This window comes from Strix uralensis, chromosome 7 (genome assembly GCF_047716275.1).
Source record: "Strix uralensis isolate ZFMK-TIS-50842 chromosome 7, bStrUra1, whole genome shotgun sequence".
Taxonomy (NCBI): domain Eukaryota; kingdom Metazoa; phylum Chordata; class Aves; order Strigiformes; family Strigidae; genus Strix; species Strix uralensis.
The window spans coordinates 15,378,008-15,401,505 of record NC_133978.1 but is presented as its reverse complement, the minus strand read 5'-3'; the positions used below and the strand labels follow the sequence as shown (position 1 = coordinate 15,401,505).

Below are 23,498 nucleotides of genomic sequence, written 5' to 3'. Positions count from 1 at the left end.
TTCAGTCTAGTATTGGCATAAAAAGGTGCTGTGCTGTAACCCGTGACCATTCCCATGAGCTCCTGTGTGGCTTGCAGCTGGAGTGGCACACACTGCTGTTGTCTCCCCTGCTAGTGCCAAGGTTCAAGGAGCTGCACTGTATGCGATTTTGGAGAGCCAGTGCAGCTGAAATTACTAGTATAGGGTCAGGCTAGTTCACCACGCAGCCGTGCGTCCTCTTGTGCTGTGCAGGAGAGCTGGCAGGAGATGGTAGAGCCGTGGGAGGCAGGAGCCTTTCAGGGCTGGCAGCCACCGGTGCTTACGTTAGCTGGCAGTGCTTGTGGAACAGCAGCCATAGCTTTCTGTCCTGCAGGAGAGCAGCTGCCTCCTGGATTTAATTTCCCCAATTGGTGTGCCAGAAGTTTTGCCAAGCATGCAGCCTTGCCACATGGTGTGTAGGAATGGGTTAATTTCTGAGTGAAGAAAAGGCTACCTACCATCTAGCTGTGTTTTCTTCTTCCATGCAGTCAAAAGCTCTGTGTGTTGCTAGTGTGTTCTGTCGCTAACCTAAAATTCCCAGACTCGTTGATTAGTGAAGCTAGACAGTAGACAGGGTCCAAGTGGCTAACCATGTGAGAAATTCAGTGACTGTAGGCTACTGTTAATTAACCTAGAATCTAGCAACATGGCATAGTGTCTGTGTGATAAGTTATATTATCTTCAGCAGCTCAATTAAATCAAGGAGTGAGACACAGAGCAGACATAACTCGGCAAAATAAACAGACAACTTGACTCAGCCTTCATAATTTGGTGCGACATCACGTAAATAAATGCAATAACTTGTTTAGCATAGTTAAGTAGTTTGCTGCTCAAAAACTTATTTGCATGACATGTGATTTTGAATAGGTTAAGTTGTGGCAAATTAGCTCTGTGCCTTCAGTCTAATGTATTCCACAGAAAAGAGTAAAAAAAATCCTCCACCAGAGAGATGTCATTTATAAATTGAAATTCTACATTTGTTTTCTATAGCAACAAACTGGAACATATGGTTTCCATGTTTAAATGATTCACTTTCCATACCATTGCTGTCATGTTAGCATTTCTTGATGTGTGTGTGAGATAACGTTAATCCTGTAATTGCTCTTAATTTTGACTGTTATTCTTCCATTACTTACTAGACTGTTCTGTCTAAAATATGAGTGTACATCTAGATTGTAGTCTTCTGTATTTAAAAGAGATAAAGCTGTAGTCCTCGCCATGGTTCAATGTGGTTTCTGTCTCTAAAATCATATTGAGTCTTTGGTTGCAGGAAGTGGTTTGCACTCACTTTGGTGTGGGTGTGTAGACTGAAAGTACTCAACTGTGCTTTAGTATCCTTCTAAAAAATAAGCTTCTTAGTACCTATACCTATTCCACTCATAGGGGCCTGAATCCTATGTAGGATGAAGTTTATACTTTTGGGCGCACTGTAGAGTTTTATTGCATATCAAGACTTTTTGGTCATTGTTTAATTGGAAGGGAGTAACAATTTCAAGAAGTGGCTGTATTTTGAAATGTTTGCACCAAAAATTGCCACATATCAGGTGTTGTGTGTAACTCCCCATTGTGAATGTTGTCGCTCCCCCGCCCCAGGCAACTACACAGCAGCAAACCATGGGACAGGCACACAAACAGTGGCTGTGAAAGCCAGTGAACTTGGTTCATAGGGTACTTGCATCCTCTGTCCATGTGTCCACTCTAATTTACAAAGATGGTCAGTGCTTTATGTAAATAAAATGTTTAAGCCAGGGAGGTGGTCATAAGCAGCAGGTAGATGTTCCTGTCTTCCCTGGAATCCAGCCCAAATGTCAGCCCAGTCCTAGGAAAGGGGCTTTGCTGGTACAGTCCAATCGGTTGGACATAGTCAAGTGGAGAGCAAAGTCCTTTGCTGTTTTCTTCATCCCCCTACACCAGACTGTTAATTCGAGTGCTACAGAGAACACAAGATTCCTTCCAAGACCAAAAATAAATGACTTGGAGAGACTGTCTCTTCAAAGCACCACCTGGTGATCCCTGCAGTAATGATACACTCACATACATCAAGTATTTCTGTCATTTCTGTTCAATTCAGACTAAGGAAATATTAGGGTTTTGGAGTTATAAATAATTACACTGAAAATTTTTTTAGGTTTTGAAGTAACAGAAATTGTCATGTTCCACTAATAGCCTTCTAAAAAGCAGATGTACTGAAAGCAATCTGGTAAATAACCGATTCATTCAGTTCATTGGCTTTGTTAATCTCTGCTTCAGATTTTATTCACACAAATCCTCTCCACTTGTTGAAAACACCATTGCTTGCAAGCGTGATGGTGTTAGGTGGCCCTTCACTAGTAGCTTTGAAGATACACCAAGGTGTGTCATAGCCAGATCTGGTTCATTGTCACTTTTTTCAAAACCATCTACTAATGAGGTGACTTTTTTTTTTTTTTCCTTGTTTACATGAAGCACAGTTTCAGACTAGACTCTTCAGGCACACGCCTTGCTTCTGTCAAAATGCTGCCAATAATTTCAGTTGAAGAGGATGGAGCCATACATGGGAAATGCTTCACAACAAAGCTGATGGATGGATCTGGCATAAGCTTTGTTTTGTACTTCTGTTCTTGGATGAAGAGCTAAGAAAATCTCATTAATTTCTTGTTTGATGAGTATAGTAGATGTAATATTCTTCTCAAGCAGGCTTTCTGTTGTGAGGATGTGAATGATGTTGGGGCTTTTTGCTCCGGGTGCAGTGTTTAAGCTGTCAATAAATAAAAAATCACAGTAGGAATTTGGAATGTCTTCTTGTGTAACTGAGGGAAGGAATTGCACCTGCCTTCACACTTTGGTTCGTTCTGAACCTTCTCCTTGTTTTCCACAAAAGTAACCTTGTGCTCTGTAATCTGAAAAAGCAAAACTGGAAGAGAACCTTAATTAAAAATATTAAGAAAGTCAGAAAGCTGTGCGAAGTATGTCCCAGACAGAACTGCGTGTGACAATGCAAGAAGTGTCCCCACAGGACCAGCTTTTCTCTTGTCCCAGAAACTACTCAAATCCACTCCACAGAGATGGAAACCACTGGTTTTCTGACAGCATTTTCTTATGGTTTGTTTGGGGCTTTTTATCCTATAATGGAACTAACAGAATTGCTTATCTTGCCCAATGAGTTTCTAAACTAGTTTCAGTTGTGTAGTTGCATTTAACAAGTCAGGATTTCAGCATCCCCTTTGTATTTAAGAAGTGGGTTATGACAGCGTGCCTCAGTGCTCAGTCCCAATTCAGTGAAAGAACTTGATGGAGGGTTACAGAATAAACATTTAAATCAAGTCATTGAGGTCACCCCTGCTTTGACACAGGCAAGTAGAAAGAGCCTTTTGTTCCACAGGGAAGTACAAATTTAATATGTTAGACCTTTATTCTGAGGAAGGGATACTGCTTTTCAGTGGTGTCATGGTAAGTAGAAATCGGCATCATGTAGTGCTAAACTGAAAATTAAGCATATGGCTAAGGTCTGCTTTTTATTTGTTAGCCTAAACCTATAAAACTTGTTCTGATTCAAGTATAATGTCTGTTTCTCAATAGGGAAATTTCGTTGTAAATGTCAGTGGAAGATCTCATGTGTGTAACTGGCAAACAGCAACACTGGTGACAATAAATAGTGTCTAGCTCTTATTTAGGGCTTTACATTAGTGGATCTCAATTCATTTCACAAGGAGGGAAGGATTATTAAAGACTATTTCAAGTACAGAACTGAGTAGCTTTCAGTGAATTTTCCCTTGTGTTGTTTCTGTGGGGAAGGGGTTTTTGCTTTGGGGGTTTTTTCCCTACTGAGAGATCTGTGACCTGTGTCCTACGGATGCAGTATGTGTTCAGCATGGTGTGATTTGTTCACCAGCTTACGTGCCTTTCTTGCCTTTTGGAAATCGTGTATTTGATAATAGCAGAGCTTACATGTGCTATTGTAGAGGGGTTTGAACCAACTTCTTTTTCCCCTGCAGATGAAAGTGGCATGCGGAAGGAGCAGTATACACTGAGGGATTTAGTGTCAGGCAATCACTTCTCTAGAGGATTAAATGAAGCCTTCAAAAAGGCATCCTTTTCCCTTTTACTTACAAGATTCGCAACCCAAACTGCTGGCTCTGTTCATGGGATGTTTTTTTACAAAAAGCCTTAAAATATGGCTTCTTATGTTTATTTACTTGGATTCTTCTCTTTAATTTGTATATACAATAGTTTAACTCCTCCACCAACTAGATGATCAGCTGGCAAAGAAATGTTGTTCTGAAATGGAGCCCGGGTAAAGCTATCAAACTGGATGGTAGCGTGAGCTAGAGTACGTGTCTGTAGAGCAGAGGAAGAAAACCACATTGCACAATGCCTGTCTGCTTTTTCAAATTCTGCTATTATTTTAAAAAGCTGTCCCCCACACGTCAGCCACCTCTTGTTAAAAACAAGGCCTCTGACCAAGCGTCTTCATTGAATAAGAATTACAGTAATGTTATCCAAAAGCTCACAGACTGGGAACTCCTCAAAACTTGGCATGGGAGGAATTTTTTTTTGTTCAGCTGTTGTAGAGTTAATATATGCGGCTTCTCAGGCGTGAGGGGACTAGGGGAAAGAAATAGGTTGTGAACATTATTGTTAATCCAGATGCTTAGAAATGAGCAGTCATGTTTTCCCAAATTATACAGCTGATTCAAAAATAATAATGTATTTTTTAAATGATGCCTTTGGGTTTTGCGCCTTCCAGATAAAATGCTCATCTCATTTTCATGTTTTTCTCAGCTATCCCAAGAATTATAAAATTACTATTTAAAAAAATACCAACAATTCCTAAATACACTTCTTTCTTCTTGTTTCTCGAGTTTTCATTGAAACATCTAGCATCACCAGAATGGGAGAATTTAGTAGCAATATTATTCATGTAAATTGAATTCCTTCTTTCCTGTGCCCTCCCTCTGCTCCTGCTAAAATGTTGGAGTACTTTGGCAATGTAGCACCGTGAGGGATGACAGTGTGAATGATAGTATCAGGTAAGTTTACTAAATGCCTCTAAAAGCAGGACTACAGAGTGTTCAGTACAAAGGCAGAGATGAATGTAACAGTTTAAAAATTGCGTTGCCCATGCAAATTTCAAAACAAAAACTTGATTTTTTCCCCCAAAACTGTGCCAGCCTCTTCAGGAGAGGTAGGATTCCACTCTGAAATTTCAGTATGAGCAACAAACAGGGGGAGCTTGAGGCCATGATGCAGCACAAGAACTATGACATAGTAGCTATAACAGAAACGTGGTGGGATGCCTCACACAACTAGAGTGCGGCAATCGATGGCTAAAAGCTCTTCAGGAGGGATAGACAGGGACGGAGAGGTGGTGGAGTGGCCCTGTATGTAAGAGAATGCTATGACAGCTCAGAAATCAAGTATAGTGATAACGGGGTTGAGAGTGTTTGGATTAGGTTAAGGGCCAATAAAGTGGATCTTGCTGTGGGAGTCTGCTATAGACCTCCCAACCAAAGCAGTGAGGTGGATGAAGCTTTCTATAAACAGTTGGGAGAAATGTCGTGGTCACTTGCTGTTGTTCTTGTGGGAGACTTCAACCTCCTGGGTATCTGCTGGCATCACAGCACAGCAGAGAGAGAACAATCCAGGAGGTTCCTGGAATGTGTCTAAGATAACTTCCTCACACAGCTGGTGAGTGAGCCGACCAGGGAAGGTGCCCTCCTGGACCTGCTTCTTGAGAACAGGGAAGAGCTTGTGGGGGAAGTAAAGGTTGGAGGCCGTCTAGGGTGCAGTGATCATGAGATGATTGAGTTTTTGATCCTTGGAGAAACAAAGAGAGGGGTTAGTAAAACTGCCACCTTAGACTTCCGGAGGGCAAACTTTGACCTGTTCAAAAGACTGATTAACAAAATCCCTTGGGAGGCTGCCTTGAAGCTTATGGGAGTCCAGGAAGGCTGGACATACTTCAAGAGGGCACAGGAGCAGGCTGTTCCCGCATGTCGAAAGACAAGCAGGTGGGGAAGGAGACCAGCTGGCTAAACAGGGACCTTTGGCTGGATCTCAAGGACAAAAAGAGAATCTATGACCTTTGGAAGAGGGGGCAGGTCTCTCATGAAGACTATAAAGATGTAGTGAAGCTACGCAGAGAGAACATTAGGAGAGCCAAAGTGCAGCTAGAGCTCAACCTGGCTACAGCTGTTAAGGATAATAAAAAATGTTTCTATAAATTCATTAACAGCAAAAGGAGGATTAGGGAAAATCTTCCTCCTTTACTGGATGCAGAGGGAAACATGGTAACTAAGGATGAGGAAAAGGCTGAGGTGCTCAATGCGTACTTTGCCTCAGTCTTTAGCAGTGGAACCGGCTGTTCCCTGGACATCCAGCCTCATGAGCTGGGAGATGGGGAGAGGAAGCAGAATGAGGTCAGCACAGTTGAAGAGGAGGTGGTCAGAGACCTGCTACACCACTTGGATGCACACAAGTCTGTGGGACCGGATGGGTTACACCCAAGGGTGCTGAAAGAGTTGGCAGATGTGCTCGCCAAGCCACTTTACATGATTTACCTGAAGTCATGGCTAACTGGGGAGGTCCCATTGGACCGGAGGGTGGCAAATGTGACACCCATCTACAAGAAAGGCAGAAAGGACGATCCAGGAAACTATAGACTTGTCAGTCTGACCTTGGTGCCAGGGAAGGTCATGGAGCAGATCAGCTTGAGTGCCATTAAAAGTCATATAATGGACAACCAGGGGATCAGGCCTAGTCAGCATGGGTTTATGAAAGGCAGGTCCTGCCTGACAAACCTGATCTCCTTCTACGACAAGATGACCCGACTATTGGACGAGGGAAAGGCTGTGGATATTATCTACCTGGATTTTCGAAAAGCATTCGACACAGTTCCCCATAGGATTCTCATAGAAAAACTGGCTGCCCATGGCCTGGATGAGCGTACGGTCTGCTGGATCAAGAACTGGCTGGATGGACAATCCCAGAGAGTGGTGGTCAATGGAGCTAAATCCAGCTGGTGGCCAGTCACAAGTGGTGTTCCTCGGGGCTTGGTGTTGGGACCATTTCTGTTCAACATCTTTATTGATGATCTTGATAAGGACATAGAGTGTATCATCAGTAAGTTCACAGATGACACCAAGTTAAGCAGGCGTGTCGATCTGCATGAGGATAGGGAGGCTCTACAGAGAGACTTGGATAGATTGGATCGGTGGGCCAACGTTAACGGGATGAGCTTCAACAAGGCCAAGTGCCAGGTCCTGCACTTGGGCCACAGCAACCCCATGCATCGCTACAGGCTTGGGGAGGTGTGGCTGGAGAGCTGTGTGGAACAGAAGGATCTGGGGGTTCTAATTAACAAGCAACTGAACATGAGCCAGCAGTGTGCCCAGGTGGCCAAGAAAGCCAACGGCATCCTGGCTTGTATTAGAAATAGTGTGACCAGCAGAAGTAGGGAGGTGATAGTCCCCCTGTACTCTGCACTGGTGAGGCCACACCTTGAGTATTGTGTCCAGTTTTGGGCACCTCAATACGAGAGAGATATCGAGGTGCTGGAGGGAGTGCAGAGGAGGGCAACGAAGTTGGTGAAGGGCCTGGAGAACAAATCCTATGAGGAGCGATTGAAGGAGCTGGGGCTGTTCAGTTTGAGGAAGAGAAGGCTGAGGGGAGACCTTATCACTCTCTACAGCTACCTGAAAGGACACTGTAGAGAGGTTGGTGCTGGTCTCTTCTCACAGGTGATTAGTGACAGAACAAGGGGGAATGGCTTTAAACTCCAACAGGGGAGGTTTAGACTGGACATTAGGAAAAAAATTTTCACAGAAAGAGTGGTCAGACACTGGAATAGGCTGCCCAGGGAGGCGGTGGAGTCACCATCCCTGGATGTGTTTAAGGGTCGTCTGGACGAGATGTTGGGGGATATGGTGTAGGGGAGAACTTTGTAGAGTAGGGCTGATGGTTGGACTCGATGATCCCAAGGGTCTTTTCCAACCTGAATGGTTTTATGATTCTATGTGTTTTCTGTGCACGTAAAAACATTTTCGGTCATGGCAGTATCCCACCACACTTCAGTCAAGAAATAATCCTCCATTTTTCATAATCCTGAAATTGATCACCCAAATTGCTCATGATGATACATCATGATGAACAGAAACCAAAACTCCTAGAAAGGATCAGTAAAGTAAGTGTGCTTTGCTCTGTCACTGGTATTCCCTGAGACTGTCGTGTTTGCCTCCTGGCTGGCAGGCGAAGGTTAAAACCTTGATTGTTGGAAAGCATTGCTGTGCTGGCATATCCCAACAATGGGGCATATGCCCAAGGCAAAGACTTTGAACAGAAGACTGAAATTTCCCTCAGTTTGGGCTCAGACAGTTTTGATTTCAGAGTAGAATCCATTACGATTTGCAGATGGGAGAGGTGATGTTATGGAGGAGGGAATTCAGGGGAGCTCTGCTATTTCAGCTACAGCTCACCTCTAACTACTGTGTTCATATCAGAAAATTAGAAAATGTGCCTAAGTATTAATAAGAATGAAGTAGAATTTTCTGTGTTCACTGTACAATTTAAGGTCTTGCTTCCAAATTATATGCTGTTCCTAGTTTCCAAACTTTGCATTAAGTGATGTAGAAAAGACTATGTCAGCCCTTGTGTATGTTACTTACCATGTTGCTTTGTCTTCCCTTTCCAGCACTTACAGAACCCTGCAAACTTCCATAATGCAGCAACAGAGCTCCTGGACTGGTGTGGAGACCCCAGAGCCTTCCAGAGACCATTTGAGCAGAGCCTGATGGGTTGTTTGACGGTATGTCCACTCCCTCTGTGGCGATGGTTCCTATCCTCTGTTTTATATATGTCATTTTATCTTAGACACGTGAAGCCAGATCCTGTTTGACTCCATTACTTAACAGGAAGCAAAATGCAGTAACAAGAAGTTAAATCATAAAAGGGGAAAACATTTATATTTAGTTTACTTACAAATGTACAGGCTGGGTTACTTGAAATGCATATACAGTATTTATTTTCATGGTTTGAAATTGCTAAGCAAGCTGTGTTCTTACGCGGTTGACAGACTTTTCAGGCATTTATTTTCTTTTGCTCATTTTTGTTGGATCTGGAGGACTACCTGTCTTCTATCCTAAGTATGCTGTACTTTCAGCTAAACAGTGTCTCTGACATGCCTGTTCGGCTTACTTTATTACAGATACTGACTGCAGGTCTAATCCTGACATACTAATTCCAACAGTTTTATTACCTTCACTGTTTTTCTTTCCATCCACTCTTTATTAAGACCACTGTAGTTTCTAAAGCAACTTCACTATAATGCATTGAAAGTACTTTTTAGTGTGTACACAACAGCATTTTTTGTTTTGAAAGTTTTATGTCCCATGCACGCAGGAGCAGGATCCAGTCCAAAATTGTTATGTGGATTCAAGACGTTAGAAGAATTGAATTCTGACTGGAGTAGGAGTGCTCAAAAGCTTCACTGCAATTTGCAGAACAAACTGATATAAATAAATATCACAAAGGAGATAGAAATTTTAAAATTATTAATGAAGAGACCATCGTTGTATTTGTTGGGGGTCAGAAGTGCATGGATTATTTTCATGCACTATGTAGCTGATGTATATAAAACAGACACTGAGACTGAGATTTAGTTGCCAGAAATCCAAATGTTAAGGAATGGCTCCATCTTAATGTGCTCAAGTGTATAGCATCCCTCAGATTTCTACGTCAAAAAGTTGGAACAAATCCAGTGGTATAAGGAGGTACGTATCATTCTTCCAATCGGAAAAAAAACTCCTAAGATAATATATTTAACAATTTCATTTGAAGTAAAAGTTATATATAACCTCAGTGATGAGAAAATGTACATAGGATCTGGTGTGATCATAAATATATTTTATTTATACTTTTTTAAATACTGTAATAGCATTTTCAGGTTAGCATTTGGGAAAGGAGACGTTCAGCTCAAGTATACTTAGGCAGCCTGTGCACAGTATTTCTCTGCAGACCTCTGCTAAAGCATTGTAAATCTGACCTACGACTTCCTTGCTGTTTAAATCTTTTCTTTCTACATAAGCAGATCTGCAGTCTTGCCCAAGTGCAGGGTCAAAATAAGGTCTGACGGGTAGTGATTCACTGTCTTCATAGAGCGCAGGGAAAGCGGGAAGGAAATGCTCCATAAAAAATAGTGAGGTAAAACACACAATACCTGGTTGTCAGAGTTTATTGACATGAAAATACTATCATCTGATGAGAAAGGAAGGAAAAAAATCCTTATCATCTAAGTACTGTTAAGATTTGGACAGCATGTATTGCTTTGCTTCATACTCCTCCCTGAAATTTGGACAGGGTGGCATGAAATCCCCCTTTCCCAGGCTTGTTATGGGAGAGCACTATCTGCACTGTAGGACTGACTGGCAGCAGCATCTTTATCACATGTTGTAATCTCATTGTATTTCTAACAAGGAAAAAACATGGGAACTTAACCAGTTGGCTTGTTCTGTGTTAGATAAATACACGGGATTTGCAGAATGCATATAAACTGCAGTGAATATGTGTTTCTTCTTCCTAAAATCCCTCTAAGGAAGGTATTCTTTAATTTCTCACTGTGTACATCCTTATTCCTGCTCCCCACTAAACAGACTTAACTACATGGTTGTACCCCAAGAGGTTGACACTTCCCCTATCTTCTAATAAGTAGCAGTACAGTGGGCAGGATTTCCTTTTTTTTTTTTTCCCTCCTTACAAAAATTCTTTCTATTTGAGCTTGCTCATATATAACTTCTTTCTAAATAATATTTTCTTCAAAATTTAGCAAAGGTGGATGTTGAGGCTTGTTGTCCTCTTAAAGGAAAATGTGTTTATCTACCTTTGTTTAACAAACATGATGGAACTTCAGTCTGTTTCCAGGGAAATTATTCAGAAAGTTGCAAATAAGTGAAAGGCAGCTGAAATACTGGAATATCATGAGTAAATTTAACATTAACTTGCTTAGCTGCATGTTCTGTACTATCAGGAGTCAGTTTTTCTTAATGCTCACAAAGTTTATCAATGTTGTTCTTTGTGAAGATTATGCTAAAATAAAAATGAAAAATCAGTATGAAAGTCTGTTCAACCGCTGAAACAGGCTTATTGTTTTATTTTGCCAGTCTTTAAAATTACCTTCAAAACCAAATTCCCTTAAAAGTTCTGTACTTTTGGATACGCTTTTTAAAGCAAGTAGTCTCTACCATCATTACAACATTTGAGCTGTGTGGATTCCTCAAGGCAAGTGCATTTCATTCTGAAATTCTACAAATAGTAAAAATGCTTGCTTGCTTAGAAGGCTCCTCCTCTATAGTATACAGAAGGATTTTTTCTTTTATGACATTCTGTTCTGTTACCTCTCTAACCAGGGAAAAAGGGGTATACTAAACTGTTCTGAAACCATCAAGGGATATGAAATCATCCTATCCTACTAGTGCATAACACAGTATATACTAATCCAAATTGAAACATATTAATGTGCCATGACTGCAGAAGGACAGGAGGACAGGCACTCTCAGGAATGAGTAAACCATCCATTCATACAGTGCAAACTTTAAATGCATCAGATGTAATGATAGAGCATCAAACCAGATCTCATGAATAGCCAATTTAATCATACCTCTGGTGTAACAGATTCTTTGCATTGTTTAAGTCTTATCTAAAATACTTTTGCAAAAAATAACCAATTAGATTTAATCCTGTTAATAAAAAGGAAAAAAAATATGCTCAAATTCTTGAAATTGTGCTTTAATTTAAGAAGTGGTTGTTAGAAAGTAGTTCTGTTTATCCTGTGCACCATCTTCATGTCGGCACTGTCAGTAATTCAGATTCACTTTATAACACCAGTATGTTTTTACTCCTGTTGCCAGTCTAACAGACCCTGAATGGATACAAAAGAATGGTTTTAGAAATACTCTGCTTGGGCATCAAGAGAAAAGCTTCCAGCTTCACTTACTGTTTTTTATAATAATATATAGAATAAGCTGTTACGGAATGCTTTTTGTGCTTAAATTGTAATGCCAGCACTTACTGAAATCTTGACGACTTGAAAATTTCATGAGTTAGCCAAACAGCACCTGTTGAATGTCAACACATTTCTAGCATTCGTTTTCCTTGGTGATTGTTTTCTCTTTTAGAATAATAGATGTGCACAGTATGCATACTGGCTATTAGCAGTAGATAATAATTTTTATGTATCAGCAGTAATTGATATTACTGGAGTTACGATTGCTACTGTGGGCTTCAATGACATTGTATACAGGATAATAGGAGTGGTTTTCTTATCTCAAGAACAAACTCAGGATTTGGTACAAAAGCTGAAATTTTACCAGAGAGGTGTCTAATAAGACATGTAAACAGGCTTTGTTTAGCTAGTTAAATACTTTAAATGATTGCTCTTTTAGAGGTGAAATAACTTCTGTTTGTGATAAAAAACTTAGGCTAATGCTGTGAAGACCTATGAATAAAACTGGAATAATTCTGTGAAGTGCAAACAGTCAAGGAGAAAAGGTTTAGGGTACACAGGTAAAGCTATAGCTTGTGCTGTAAAAAGAAAATACTTTTTCATGAACTAAGCCCTAAAAGCTGTGCCCTTTCTGGCAAAAATGTGTGTGACAGCACGTGTATTGCCATTATGTTCAAACAGTTTTGACAGTCACTGATTCTAGACCTTACCTTTTTGTGCTTCACCCATTACAGAAAATCACCAAAGTGAGTGGGCAATACAAGTTTATAAAGAAAATACATTTCAACAGATAAATAGAAGGTCAAGGAGGGAGGGGTAAGCTTTGAATAATATTTTTTTTTCTTTCAAGCTACAGGCTAAATGAAAGTTCCCTTAAACAGCTTTGATGGAACTCATGCAAAAGAATTATCATCTTTCTCAGATACAATAAACTCTCTTCTAACTTGCCAAGGAAACCTAGGTGTTATTTTTCAACAGTAGTTATTTTCAAATCAAATAGAACTGTCTGTAGGCCAGAAACTGAATTGAAATCGTTGATTCTATAAATTACTGAAATTGCAACGGATACAGTGTTCTTTGGTATGTAACATTACTTCTTGCATAGTGTTACAGGGAGCTGATTGAAATAACCTCCACTTTACACAAACCAGACATAGCTATGTTTGTATTATGATGAAACAGTTTCTGATTCTAGCCTTCATAGTTTATAAAGTACTTTGGGATGAGATTATATTATTGTAAGGCTAATATTCTTGATAAATTTAAGAATATAATTCTCTAAAAATGTGCTGTATGTGGCATTACCTTACTGTCTTCTGAAAGAAATCGCTTTGGTTACTACACACAGTTAAAAAAAAAATAACCCTAGTTTGGTTGGATGAGGTTGTCTCACTCTCTTCTGCCTTTTCTCAGATCCACTCTAGTCTTATCCCATAGGTCTGCTCTTGCCAAGCAGTTTAACATGTAAAGATCTTAATGAGGGCATTGGCTGTCTTTTGTGTTGATGCTGCAGCAAAAATGGAAAGAAGGGGACAGCTGAGAGCAAAATGGACAGATTTACAGACTTATCTTCAGTGGAGGACAATAAAGGCGCTACTTTGTTCTCTTACTGCGCTTCAGCGTTAAAAAGCACCAAGTTTGTTGTTCTTCAGGGCTCTGAACTCAACAGCTGTGTGCAGTTACTCTGTAACTGTACCTAGAGGCTTAGTCTAAGAAATTAAAATCCATTGCCCCAGCAGTTTTGGACAGTAGGAGGAATTGAGGTAAGCAGGCTGTGCTTACCTGGGCTGGCTCTTGGCCAAAGCACTGAATGTAATAGAGCTTCTCTGGTGAAAACTGGGGTCTCTGATCACCATGGTTAGGACCTGGGCCTCTCTTTCCATCCAAAAGGTGGTACTTCCTACCCCAGTTTGTCCACAAAAGCCTATGCTGAAGTAGTCGTTAAATATGCCTTTTTCCCCCCAGTATCATAATGTTCTAGATTTCTTCTCCAACTGTTGGGTCTACCACAGTCATCAGAGGTGGGAAACTCACCCATGTTTGTTTTAGAAATGTTTCTCTTTAAATTAAGAGAGTAACAGCACACAAAGTGGTAGTCCTAGTTGGACTCTTTCTGAAGATTATGGATTCCATATAAATCTTTGTTTCATTTAAATTTGATTTAATATGAAATTATGTATTATAATTATTAATTATTAAATTATGGATTTCATTTAAATCTGTGCTGCCTGTAGCTCTTATGAGATCTCTGTATTGCTGAAGAGAGTTGCTGAAATAACAAGCATCTGTGTTGAACTGATGGAAGTATCTGGTATAGGTTCACGTTTTAGTGGTACTGATACATGAATCAATAATCCTTTGAAATGCCTTTCTCTTCAAAAAATCCTGGAATTGAGACTGTTGAGATTTTTTAGGTCATTTTAAGAAAAAAAACCTGCTCTCAGTTTTATAATACAGAAATCTATTTTAACTCATCCAATATGTAATCAAAAATATAATAGATTAAAAAATACATCTTTTTAAAAAAGGCAAGAACAGTATGTTTGAATAATGTCAAATTTCTACAACGGGATGCCTCAGCAAAAACAACAAAGTTGAGCTAATGCTAATGTGTTCACAAGGTATCTGCTGCTACATTGGCTTCACATCTGGCTGGGTTCATTCTGTTTAATGCAGAAGAGTATGTAATCAGAAATCAACATGTGACATTCAAAAAATCAGATTTCAAATCAGGTTAGGATCCAAATGTGAGTAATCACAGATGGAAGAGTTGGTTCAGCATATTTATACCCAGAAAATGGCAGGATGCAGCTGCCCATTGGAGCCCTAGAAACGTTGCATTTAGTATCCAATACTTCCAGAGCAAAAAGTTCACAAGGAAGAAATTCTGCTTCTGTCATCTTCTCCATGTGTTTGTTAAGCACACAGTTTTATGTGTTTGCAGTGCATCACAGTGCTCCAGGGCTCTGTACGTGCTGTACCATCAGAGTACAGCCAGCAGGCACAGAACACTCTGCTTCAGAGCAGCTCATAATGCTACCAAATAACTCAGTATTACTGGCTGTCGTATGACCTCATGGTGTCCTAAAGCCCTTTTCTTGGTTTCGTTATTGGTCAAGACATGGGTTATTTTACAACTTTAAAATACTTGTTTGAGATGTGTTGCTGTCCAAATTAAAATGCTTTTGGAATTCCTTTATCACTTTCTGATGGCTGTGTGTTTCATCCATTTCATTGTTCAAAGTCTGCCAGGAGTCAGATGGCCACAGGATTGGAGTGACCCAGTGGTCAGCTCGTTTAATTAAAGCAAAATCCCTGCATCCTTCCCTCTGGGAGAAAATTTCAGATGGAGAGGGTTGAGTATAGTGACCTGCTCTTTTATGTTTATGGTTGTTAGAGACTTGCAGAGGAGAGGAAGAGGATGCAAAGGAGGAGATAGACTTATTCTGCATGGTTTACTTCACTGTTGCAGGAAGTGTCAAGAAAAGTAGTAGATGGCAGGGATAATGATTTATTTTATTTTGAACATATGGTCCTTATCCACCTAATGGGGTGGGAAATATATTTTAAGAAATCTCTAGTTTGAATACAAGGGCTCTGTAGAATCTCTTACATTTGCAGAACCTACTTAATGTCTGTTTTCAAGCATCAAAGGCAAGAAACTAGTTAATGATATATAACTTTACTCACCTGCTTTGGTTGTGTGTATTGTTGAGGCAGCCCTTCTGTAACTGGAGTGTAAGAGTCTCATCTGACTAGGACTATCAGATCACAAAGATTTCTTCTCCCCCCCCCCCCCCCCCTTTTTTTTTTTCTGTTTGAGGCAGATCACTATTCATGTCGCAGAATTCCTCAGTTTGCTTCCTGTTTATCTGATCTTTGTGTGTTACTGAGGGGGAAAAATTACCATCTACATTGCAGAATTCTAATTACAAAATTTCTGCTGTAGTCTTCAAACTGCATTCAGATAATTTCAAGTATGCACAAGTGGCTGAACACAGAGCTGTCTGAACTAGCAATCAGCTGGCATTTTTAGTTTTGAGCAGCCAGCAAATTGAATTGGTAAAATTCATTCTGATGCCAGCAGGGGGGGGTGCTCTTGACTGCTGCTAGTTAAGAGATTCATTGAAAGTGCAACATAATGGGAAGGGAGTTTTGTAATAAGCAGTCATATAGCTCTCTTGATTAACAGGCCTGTTAGGTTAAGAGGTACATTGTTCCAGTACTTCGTGGTGTGATGACAAGAAGGGCAGGGAGTGGAGCTTGCCGTGGTGTAGCTTCTTAGCCTTGCAAAAGGAAAAAGAAGAAAGAGAAGGAGGAGGGGTGTGAACTATTGTGGTTAAATTCAACAAAGAGAAAAGAAGTTGGTAGCTGAATTTCTCTAATTTTCATGTTACTGAAACCTCACTCACCGTTTTCGCCTCACTGTCAATGAACCTGAGAGTTCAGGCATCTGGAACTCTGCAGAGCTGTGTCACAGGCGGTGAATGCAATGTCTCCGTTATGAATACAATATTATTCAGATTAAAGTTTTCAAAGGTTTGGGGTGATCAGATTTTTTTATTGGCGGTTAATGTTACAATAATGTTTGTCTGCAAATAAGGTACGTGTTCTTTTAAAGACACACCTTGAAATAGTTGTTAGCACCATATCTAAGCTAAAATAAAAGCTAGGTGTTACAAGCATGTGTAGGAAATAGGCTAGCTTTTATAAGGTCTGTCTCAACTATTATTGTAAAATAACAAATATTAAGTGTTGTACCTTGGGCTGGCCAAGCACCTCTCTCAACCATGATAAAGGATGATGATCTCACTTTATGATTGTTGTATCACTGGCAACTCTTGCCTGTTTTGTTTTTTTCAAAATGCACTACTTTCAATGGAATTTTATGGCATGTATGCTTAGGTCAACTAAGATACATGTTTACAGCATTGCAGAATGTAGTCATGGTTGAACACGGTTCTTTACAGAACGGATTGTTAGGCGTTGGAACGGGCTCCCCAGGGAGGTGGTGGAGTCCCCATCCCTGGAGGTGTTTAAGAATAGGGTCGACATAGCGCTGAGGGATATGGTGTAGTTGGGAACTGTCAATGTTGGCTTGATGGTTGGACTGGATGATCTTCAAGGTCTTTTCCAACCTAGACAATTCTGTGATTCTGTGAACACATGATGCTGCCTGCATGTTGTCTGAATTTTGGCAGATGTGCTCAACTTGAATCAGCAGTTAGAGAATTATCAGTTACAGAAAGCCTGAGTATGTTTGCAAGTAGTATCATATCACTTAGCCATAACACTGAATGGATAATTGAAGCTGTGTTGACTTGATCCCATCTGACCAGCATTGTTACCTGAGGAAGATCAAAATCACAAGAGGTTTCAAACTTGGGAGAGTTCCTGGGATAGGGTTCAGGCTGAGCTGGATGGCTCCAGTAAGCAACAGGCATCTGAAACCAATGAGATTCGGCTTGGGATGGACCTGAGGAAGCATGGTGTCCACTCTTTTTCCCCAAGCTGGGATGTTATATAGCTATTGTCTGGTCTACTGTAAATCCCCTTACTCCTCAAACTCCAGGGATTGATAGGTAGCCTGTTCCAGTGCTTGATGATCTTTAATACCTAGAACATCTTCCCAATATTTATCCTTAGTCAGTTGTACGCTGAGCAGATAAATTCTGCTGCATGCTCCTAATTTTCTATTTGGGCATTTGATTTTTCTTTCCCATCTGAGTATTTCATATGTCTCTTTGGCCTGTTTTTTTAAATATTTTTCCAGTTTTTAAAGATTATTTTAAACTCTTATCCTGTCCTCTTTTAAGTGTTTGCAAACTCTTCTGCCTGTTCTCATCTACAAGTTTTGCAATTTACTCTGTTTCATTATCCAAGTCATGGCTGAATACATAGAAATTACCTGTACCCAGGACAAGTTATGATTTGACAGAGGACTACTAATGAATAATCTGAGTGAAATTTATGCTACTGTCATCTGGGCTTTGTTCCTCTGTTATGACAGTGTAACATAGGGCAATGTCAAAAGGCATATTAGAGTTAACATATGTTACAGCCAATATCTTCCTTAAACTTACAAGGCAAGTTAACTCACCAAAGAAGAAAACTTCACTGTTCCGATGGATTCACGATGTTCTGTTTTACTCTCCTAATATTTGTTTGGTAATTTGTTTTGTTATCTGTCTGGGTACCTGTAATTTCTGAGATTCACCTTTTCGCTATCTTAAAACCAGAGATTTGATGTGCCTCCATGGTCTCTGTCTTGAATGAATTCCTGAAGATAATCATTAGCAGTTACAAGGTTTCCCCGGGGTAGTTCCTTTGAGGCACTCTAAGGTAAATTTCAGCAGGGTCTGCTGACTTGAATATATTAAACTTACCAAATGTCTTGTAGTTAGTTCTTTGCATTTTCTGGATCATATTCCTGTGACGCATTTGTCGTCTCATCTCTGAGAAATCTCAGTGTTTATTTAAAAGGCCAGGAGGTCCCTTGCATAGAGGTTCACCAGAGGAGAGCCTTCCAAGTACCACACGAGCTATGTCTGACTTCAGTTGTAGGCAACCTGAAACAGGGTCTTTGGAGGATATAAGTTCTGTTCTGATCAACTTTCATTTTGAAATAAAAGTAAGCCTTCAGCTGTCACAATTGAAATAAAAACTTCAAATACAGTTAATGCAAAAATTCGTAAGCCTATGAAGAAGCTGGAAATAAAAAGTGCACTGCCTTATTAGCATTGACCAAGGGGATCGCTGAGGAGCAGTGTACAGAAGCCAAGGGCTGGGGCAGAACAGCCCAGAGAAAGCCCTCTTGAGCACAGTTCAACCAGTTTGTTTTACAGAGCCTCTTTCTGCATTTAGCGGAGTGCATAGAAGAAAAATTTAGGTGGAAAATGACTCTTGGCAAAATGGAAATTTTATTAGAAATGTCTGTTTTCTATTAAGTAGCTGAGGCTTGTTTTGTTCTTTTGAGAAGAAGAAAGGGTTTTTGTACAGTTTGTCAGTGGAAGCACTTTCTTTCAAATTTAGATTATTTTTTTTTTATTGCAATTTCTTTTCCCTCACATTTTTCATGAAAAACTTGAGTAATAAGTAATAGTTTGACTGGCTGACTTCTCTAGACTCTCAAGTTCAGATTCTGCCTTCTCATGCTTAGTCTTCTGCTTGCAGTGCTTGCTAAGGTGTAGCTTCACCTGCTTCGAGGTAGGCTTTAGCAGAATGATGCCGTGGCCGACAGGGTGCCGTCAGCGTTGGAGCTGCACACCCTGACATCTGGAAACTCTGCTCTTGGCCACGGCGTGAGGTACCAGAGCAGTGCTTTCTCTGGCAGAGGAAATTAAGAAAAGGAAACTGATGTCAAATGAGAGTGTAACAGGTTAGGCCTCAGCCTGTTGTTAGGACTTGGACTGACCCAGACTTCGCAATCTATTCAGTGAAGACATTGCAATCATAGATTAACTTTCAGGGGCTCAAGGTTTTATGATTCTCTATTTCCTGAGTTACCTTGTAGAATTTTTTCTGTAATTAGCAAGATGTCAGTTGAGAGGAGTGATTTGGCCTCTGGCCAGGAGGTTCTCAATATTTGTAGCTTCATGTTTTAAAATGAACCAATCATATAAGCAGACAATGCATTTCTTAAGACTGATGAGCAGGTGTATCTGCCTTCGTTCCTGTCCAGTTCCAAAATAAATAGTTCAATGATAAGTGTTTTTTTCAAAACAGAACATGGGAGGACCCTTTCTCCTTTATTTTACAGACCTGATTAGCACTCTGAAATGCATTCCTTTGTGATGGTACAGTAGATAAGGCCTAAAGGAGTTTAAATAATGTTTACACATTAATGAGACATTACCCTCAGGAGCCTTTAACAAGATGGGTTTTTTAGAGGAGCTTTCTGTCTACTTCCTGCTGATCCCCTCCCTAATGTCTACCTGTCAGTGGCTGAACTATGATGATATTGGAACTAGGGAAGGGGAACAGTTACATTTCCAAATGTGTAAGTGTCTTCCAGATCTCATAGCAGTCCACCAGTCTTCACTCCTATTGCTAACTTAGCATGAAATATGAGATACCTTGTTGTTCTGCTGCTGTTCTTTTGCTTGTGTTTTTTAATTTTACCTTATTTTTGAAAGTTTGGACCCAGGGTCTTAGCCAGGATATTAACAACAATCAGACTTTTAAGTGTAAAGGATTAAGGGCTGATTATCAAATCGGAAATGTTTTTTGATTTATCAAAAATAATTGCATTCTTTCTCAGAAATTATTTTTTCCTTCCTATCTAAAACTTACAATTGTAATTGTAAAGAGGAACAGGAGATAAAACAGTAGGTATGTTCTAGGGTTGTGTATTATATTACTGATTATCCCAAATTCTCATTTAATTTCCCTGAAATGCTCTACTCAATTTTGAGATTGAAATTTAGGGAGGAGACACCCCCACCTGATGATAAAGTCATGTGAATCTAATTTCTAGATTAACAGGAACAACAGAAACAAGAAAAATCTAGCTGGGAACTTCATCCATTCTAGTTCATTCTTAAGAAAGAAATTTGGTTCTTATTTGTTAATTAGGAAAAGTGGATATTGAAAAAGTTCAGAATAATGAGATTCAAGTAATAGTGTTGAGTAGGTGGGGCAGAATATAGTGCATTTATTTACCATTTGTAGGTTATCACGTATATTGGTTCTTCAGTCTGTTCTATACTGTTGCTTTTTGGAGGAAACCAGTCCTGGACACAGATAATTGCAGTGTCATTAATTTAGAAAGAAGCTTTCAGATGGAGATAGGGGTGGGAAAAGGCTGTTTTCCTGTGTTGTAAGCTATTTAGGATAGGGACTTTCTTTTGCTTCACACAAGGAAATGGTGTTCTGTTTCTTGTGGAGTTCCTTCACCATTGTTTCAATGCAAAGCAGTAATGGCAATGGTAAGAATAATCTGTTCTATCTATGCCTCTGAGTCTGAAATCATCCTGTGCCACTAGAAGGCAACATAAAAGCTCTGCTGTGTATAACTTAGCAGAGTTTGCCAGAATGACTGCAGTATTGTGTTTACACTGTGCAGATTTTCATGAGGATGCATTCTTGGCTGATAGCTGAGTTGCTGGCCTGGAGAAACGGTTGACTGCTTTTCATCCTTAACCCCAGTCATTGATTTGTCTAATTTTGCTAGTCTTTCTAGATCAGTATAAAAAAAAAAAAAAAAATTCTTTCCCTATTTAATGTGTTCAGCAAATACTTCTTGCACAGGCCTCTTTATTCTAAAACTGTAGTAAATGTGCTTCCCAGTACAGTATTGTTGAAATACAGCAACTGTGACACTGATCACAGTGTAGGAGAACGCTGCCCATCAGTGTGGAGGAGGGCATTTTAACCTAAAGGACCTGGACACTGCTCTTGAGAGCAGGGCTGGGAACTGCTTGTGACACAGAGATAGAGACTCAGGGACTTCTCAATCCTGAGTCTCAAGTACGGTAAAATGTGTTCTGTACAATCTTTGCATACAATTCTCTTGCATTATTTCTTCTGGAAAAGCTTTGTCTCCAATTTTCATGGAACTACCAGGCCTTTCTTCTGGCGAGTGGTTGAATAACCAGATCACCAGAAGACTTCTGTGTTCAGTTTGCTGTGCTTGCACTGGGAACTACTGGAGAGCAATGCCTCATACCATGTTTGTACTGTGGCTATCGCACAGATTCAGTTGCCTAACATTAGTGCTGATAAGCCGGCTAATGTAACTTTGCAAAGAGCTCAAGTAACCCCTAATGAAGCTTTCTCTTTTTCCCTTTGCAGGTGGTTAGTCGAGTGGCAGCTCAGCAAGGATTTGACTTGGATCTTGGATACAGGCTACTGGCAGTATGTGCAGCCAACAGGGACAAATTCACTCCAAAATCAGCTGGTAGGAAAAGCCTTACTTTGGTGTATTACTGATTCCTGAATGGTCATATTCTGAGTAAATGCTACCTGTGACTGTCTTGCATTCTTTAGAAACCAAAACCAAATATTTGGTGGTAATAGTGCTGCTGCTTTTAGCATTTCAGTGGTATGCTGTTCTGAGGATACGTGACTCTGGAAATTCATATTTTCCCCAACTAGTGCTGTTCTTTGCCCTGTTTGATCTTATAGGTGAAATATTACTTCCAGAAGCATGGATATTCAGTAATTTCATGCTGGGAATGAACACACTCAGGCCCCTCCATCTTGGTAAACCATTGATTTTCTGTCATGTGTCAACCTCTAGATCTTTCACATTCATTCTGCACTCCCTGATATATCTATTGCCAGACATTTATTCCTTGACTGCATACATCTGTGAAAACAAGTACCATGGTTTCTCGTACGTCTAGTCATCAGCTTTAGAATTTTGGGCCAAGTAGGTGGCAATGCTATTACTATAGTATTAAGTAGCCATTTCTCCAGTATTTTATGTCAATAATCGGTTAGAGGGCTCTGATCATGTAGCAATATTTAATTATGATGTATTGCCATTGCTTCTCTGTATAGTAAAGGTAGAAAATGCACTTCAGGGTCTTTCTGCTTCTCACATGTTTGATTTAACTGGAGCATTTGATTCTGGTTCTCCTTTTCTTAGCTGATGAATGTCAACATAATGTGCACTGGCTTGGAAAACAGGCAGGTAACTCTTCATTCCAGACTGAACATGGATAAGTTTTCTGCTTAGTACTAAACTGGTACGCAGTCCCCATTTTAGAACATCAGAAAAGGTTACCTTCTTCCAAAGCAGCAATTTGTAGTCAACTGATTGGGTGTTAACATTTATTTTCATGTTCCTTTTCAGTTTTTATCAGCCCCAAGCTTCTTTACTCATGGCTACCTATTGTCCTAAGTGCTCTAGGCAGTTCCTTGTGCAAAAGTGGCTTTCACATCAAGCCATATTCACTGGACTCACTGATTTATTTTTTGTATGGGAAGGGATCATTAATTTTACTAAATGTTGGACAAACTGTGTGATGTTTCATCAGGAAAAACTATGTGGAAGATAAAACATTAAGCTGACCTGATGCCATGTCCCTTTTTTCTGAATTTCTAGTAAGTTTCTCCAATAGTTAGTGATCACATCTCTTCTTGATGTGGGTTTTTTTTTTTAAAAAGCTTGTCAAATGAGGCTCTCCAGCTATGAGTGCAGACATTAAAACTTTGTTTCCTTTGAAAATATATCTACTAAAAGTAGTCATACCCCCTCTCTTCCTAATCCTTCCTGAGGTGTGTGTCTGTCAGTGTGTTAGTGAAAGTGAGGTTGTGAGTCTTTGGATCGTCTCATGTTGTAGTCCTTTTCTTTTAGGCGTTGGATGAGGGGATAGTCTTGAAAACCGCTGGTCAGTCATCATGTCCTAGAAAACCCCAGTGTCAGTGTTTGATTTCTACCAGTAATTACTTTTTTTGGGAATATATGCTTTTTTTCCAACTCATTACCGTAGCAATCTGTACCAATTTCAGTCTTTCCGTTGTTAGTTAATGCAGTACTGGGAAAGCTGGTAATGAAATC

General features: G+C 40.0%; 1 protein-coding gene across 9 annotated transcripts in view; it reads left to right on the top strand.

Annotated features, from left to right (window-relative positions):
* Nucleotides 1–23,498, top strand: part of ZMIZ1 (zinc finger MIZ-type containing 1) — a 360,677-nt gene that overhangs the window by 205,694 nt on the left and 131,485 nt on the right. For all 9 annotated transcript variants that reach the window (XR_012629622.1, XM_074874528.1, XM_074874527.1 and 6 more), the window contains 2 exons: nucleotides 8,687–8,800; nucleotides 21,785–21,890. Coding sequence is in view for 8 of the 9 variants with exons in the window: in XM_074874528.1 (XP_074730629.1) it covers nucleotides 8,687–8,800; nucleotides 21,785–21,890 (220 nt within the window). In the remaining variant the exon portion in view is untranslated. The remainder of the gene's footprint in view (nucleotides 1–8,686; nucleotides 8,801–21,784; nucleotides 21,891–23,498) is intronic.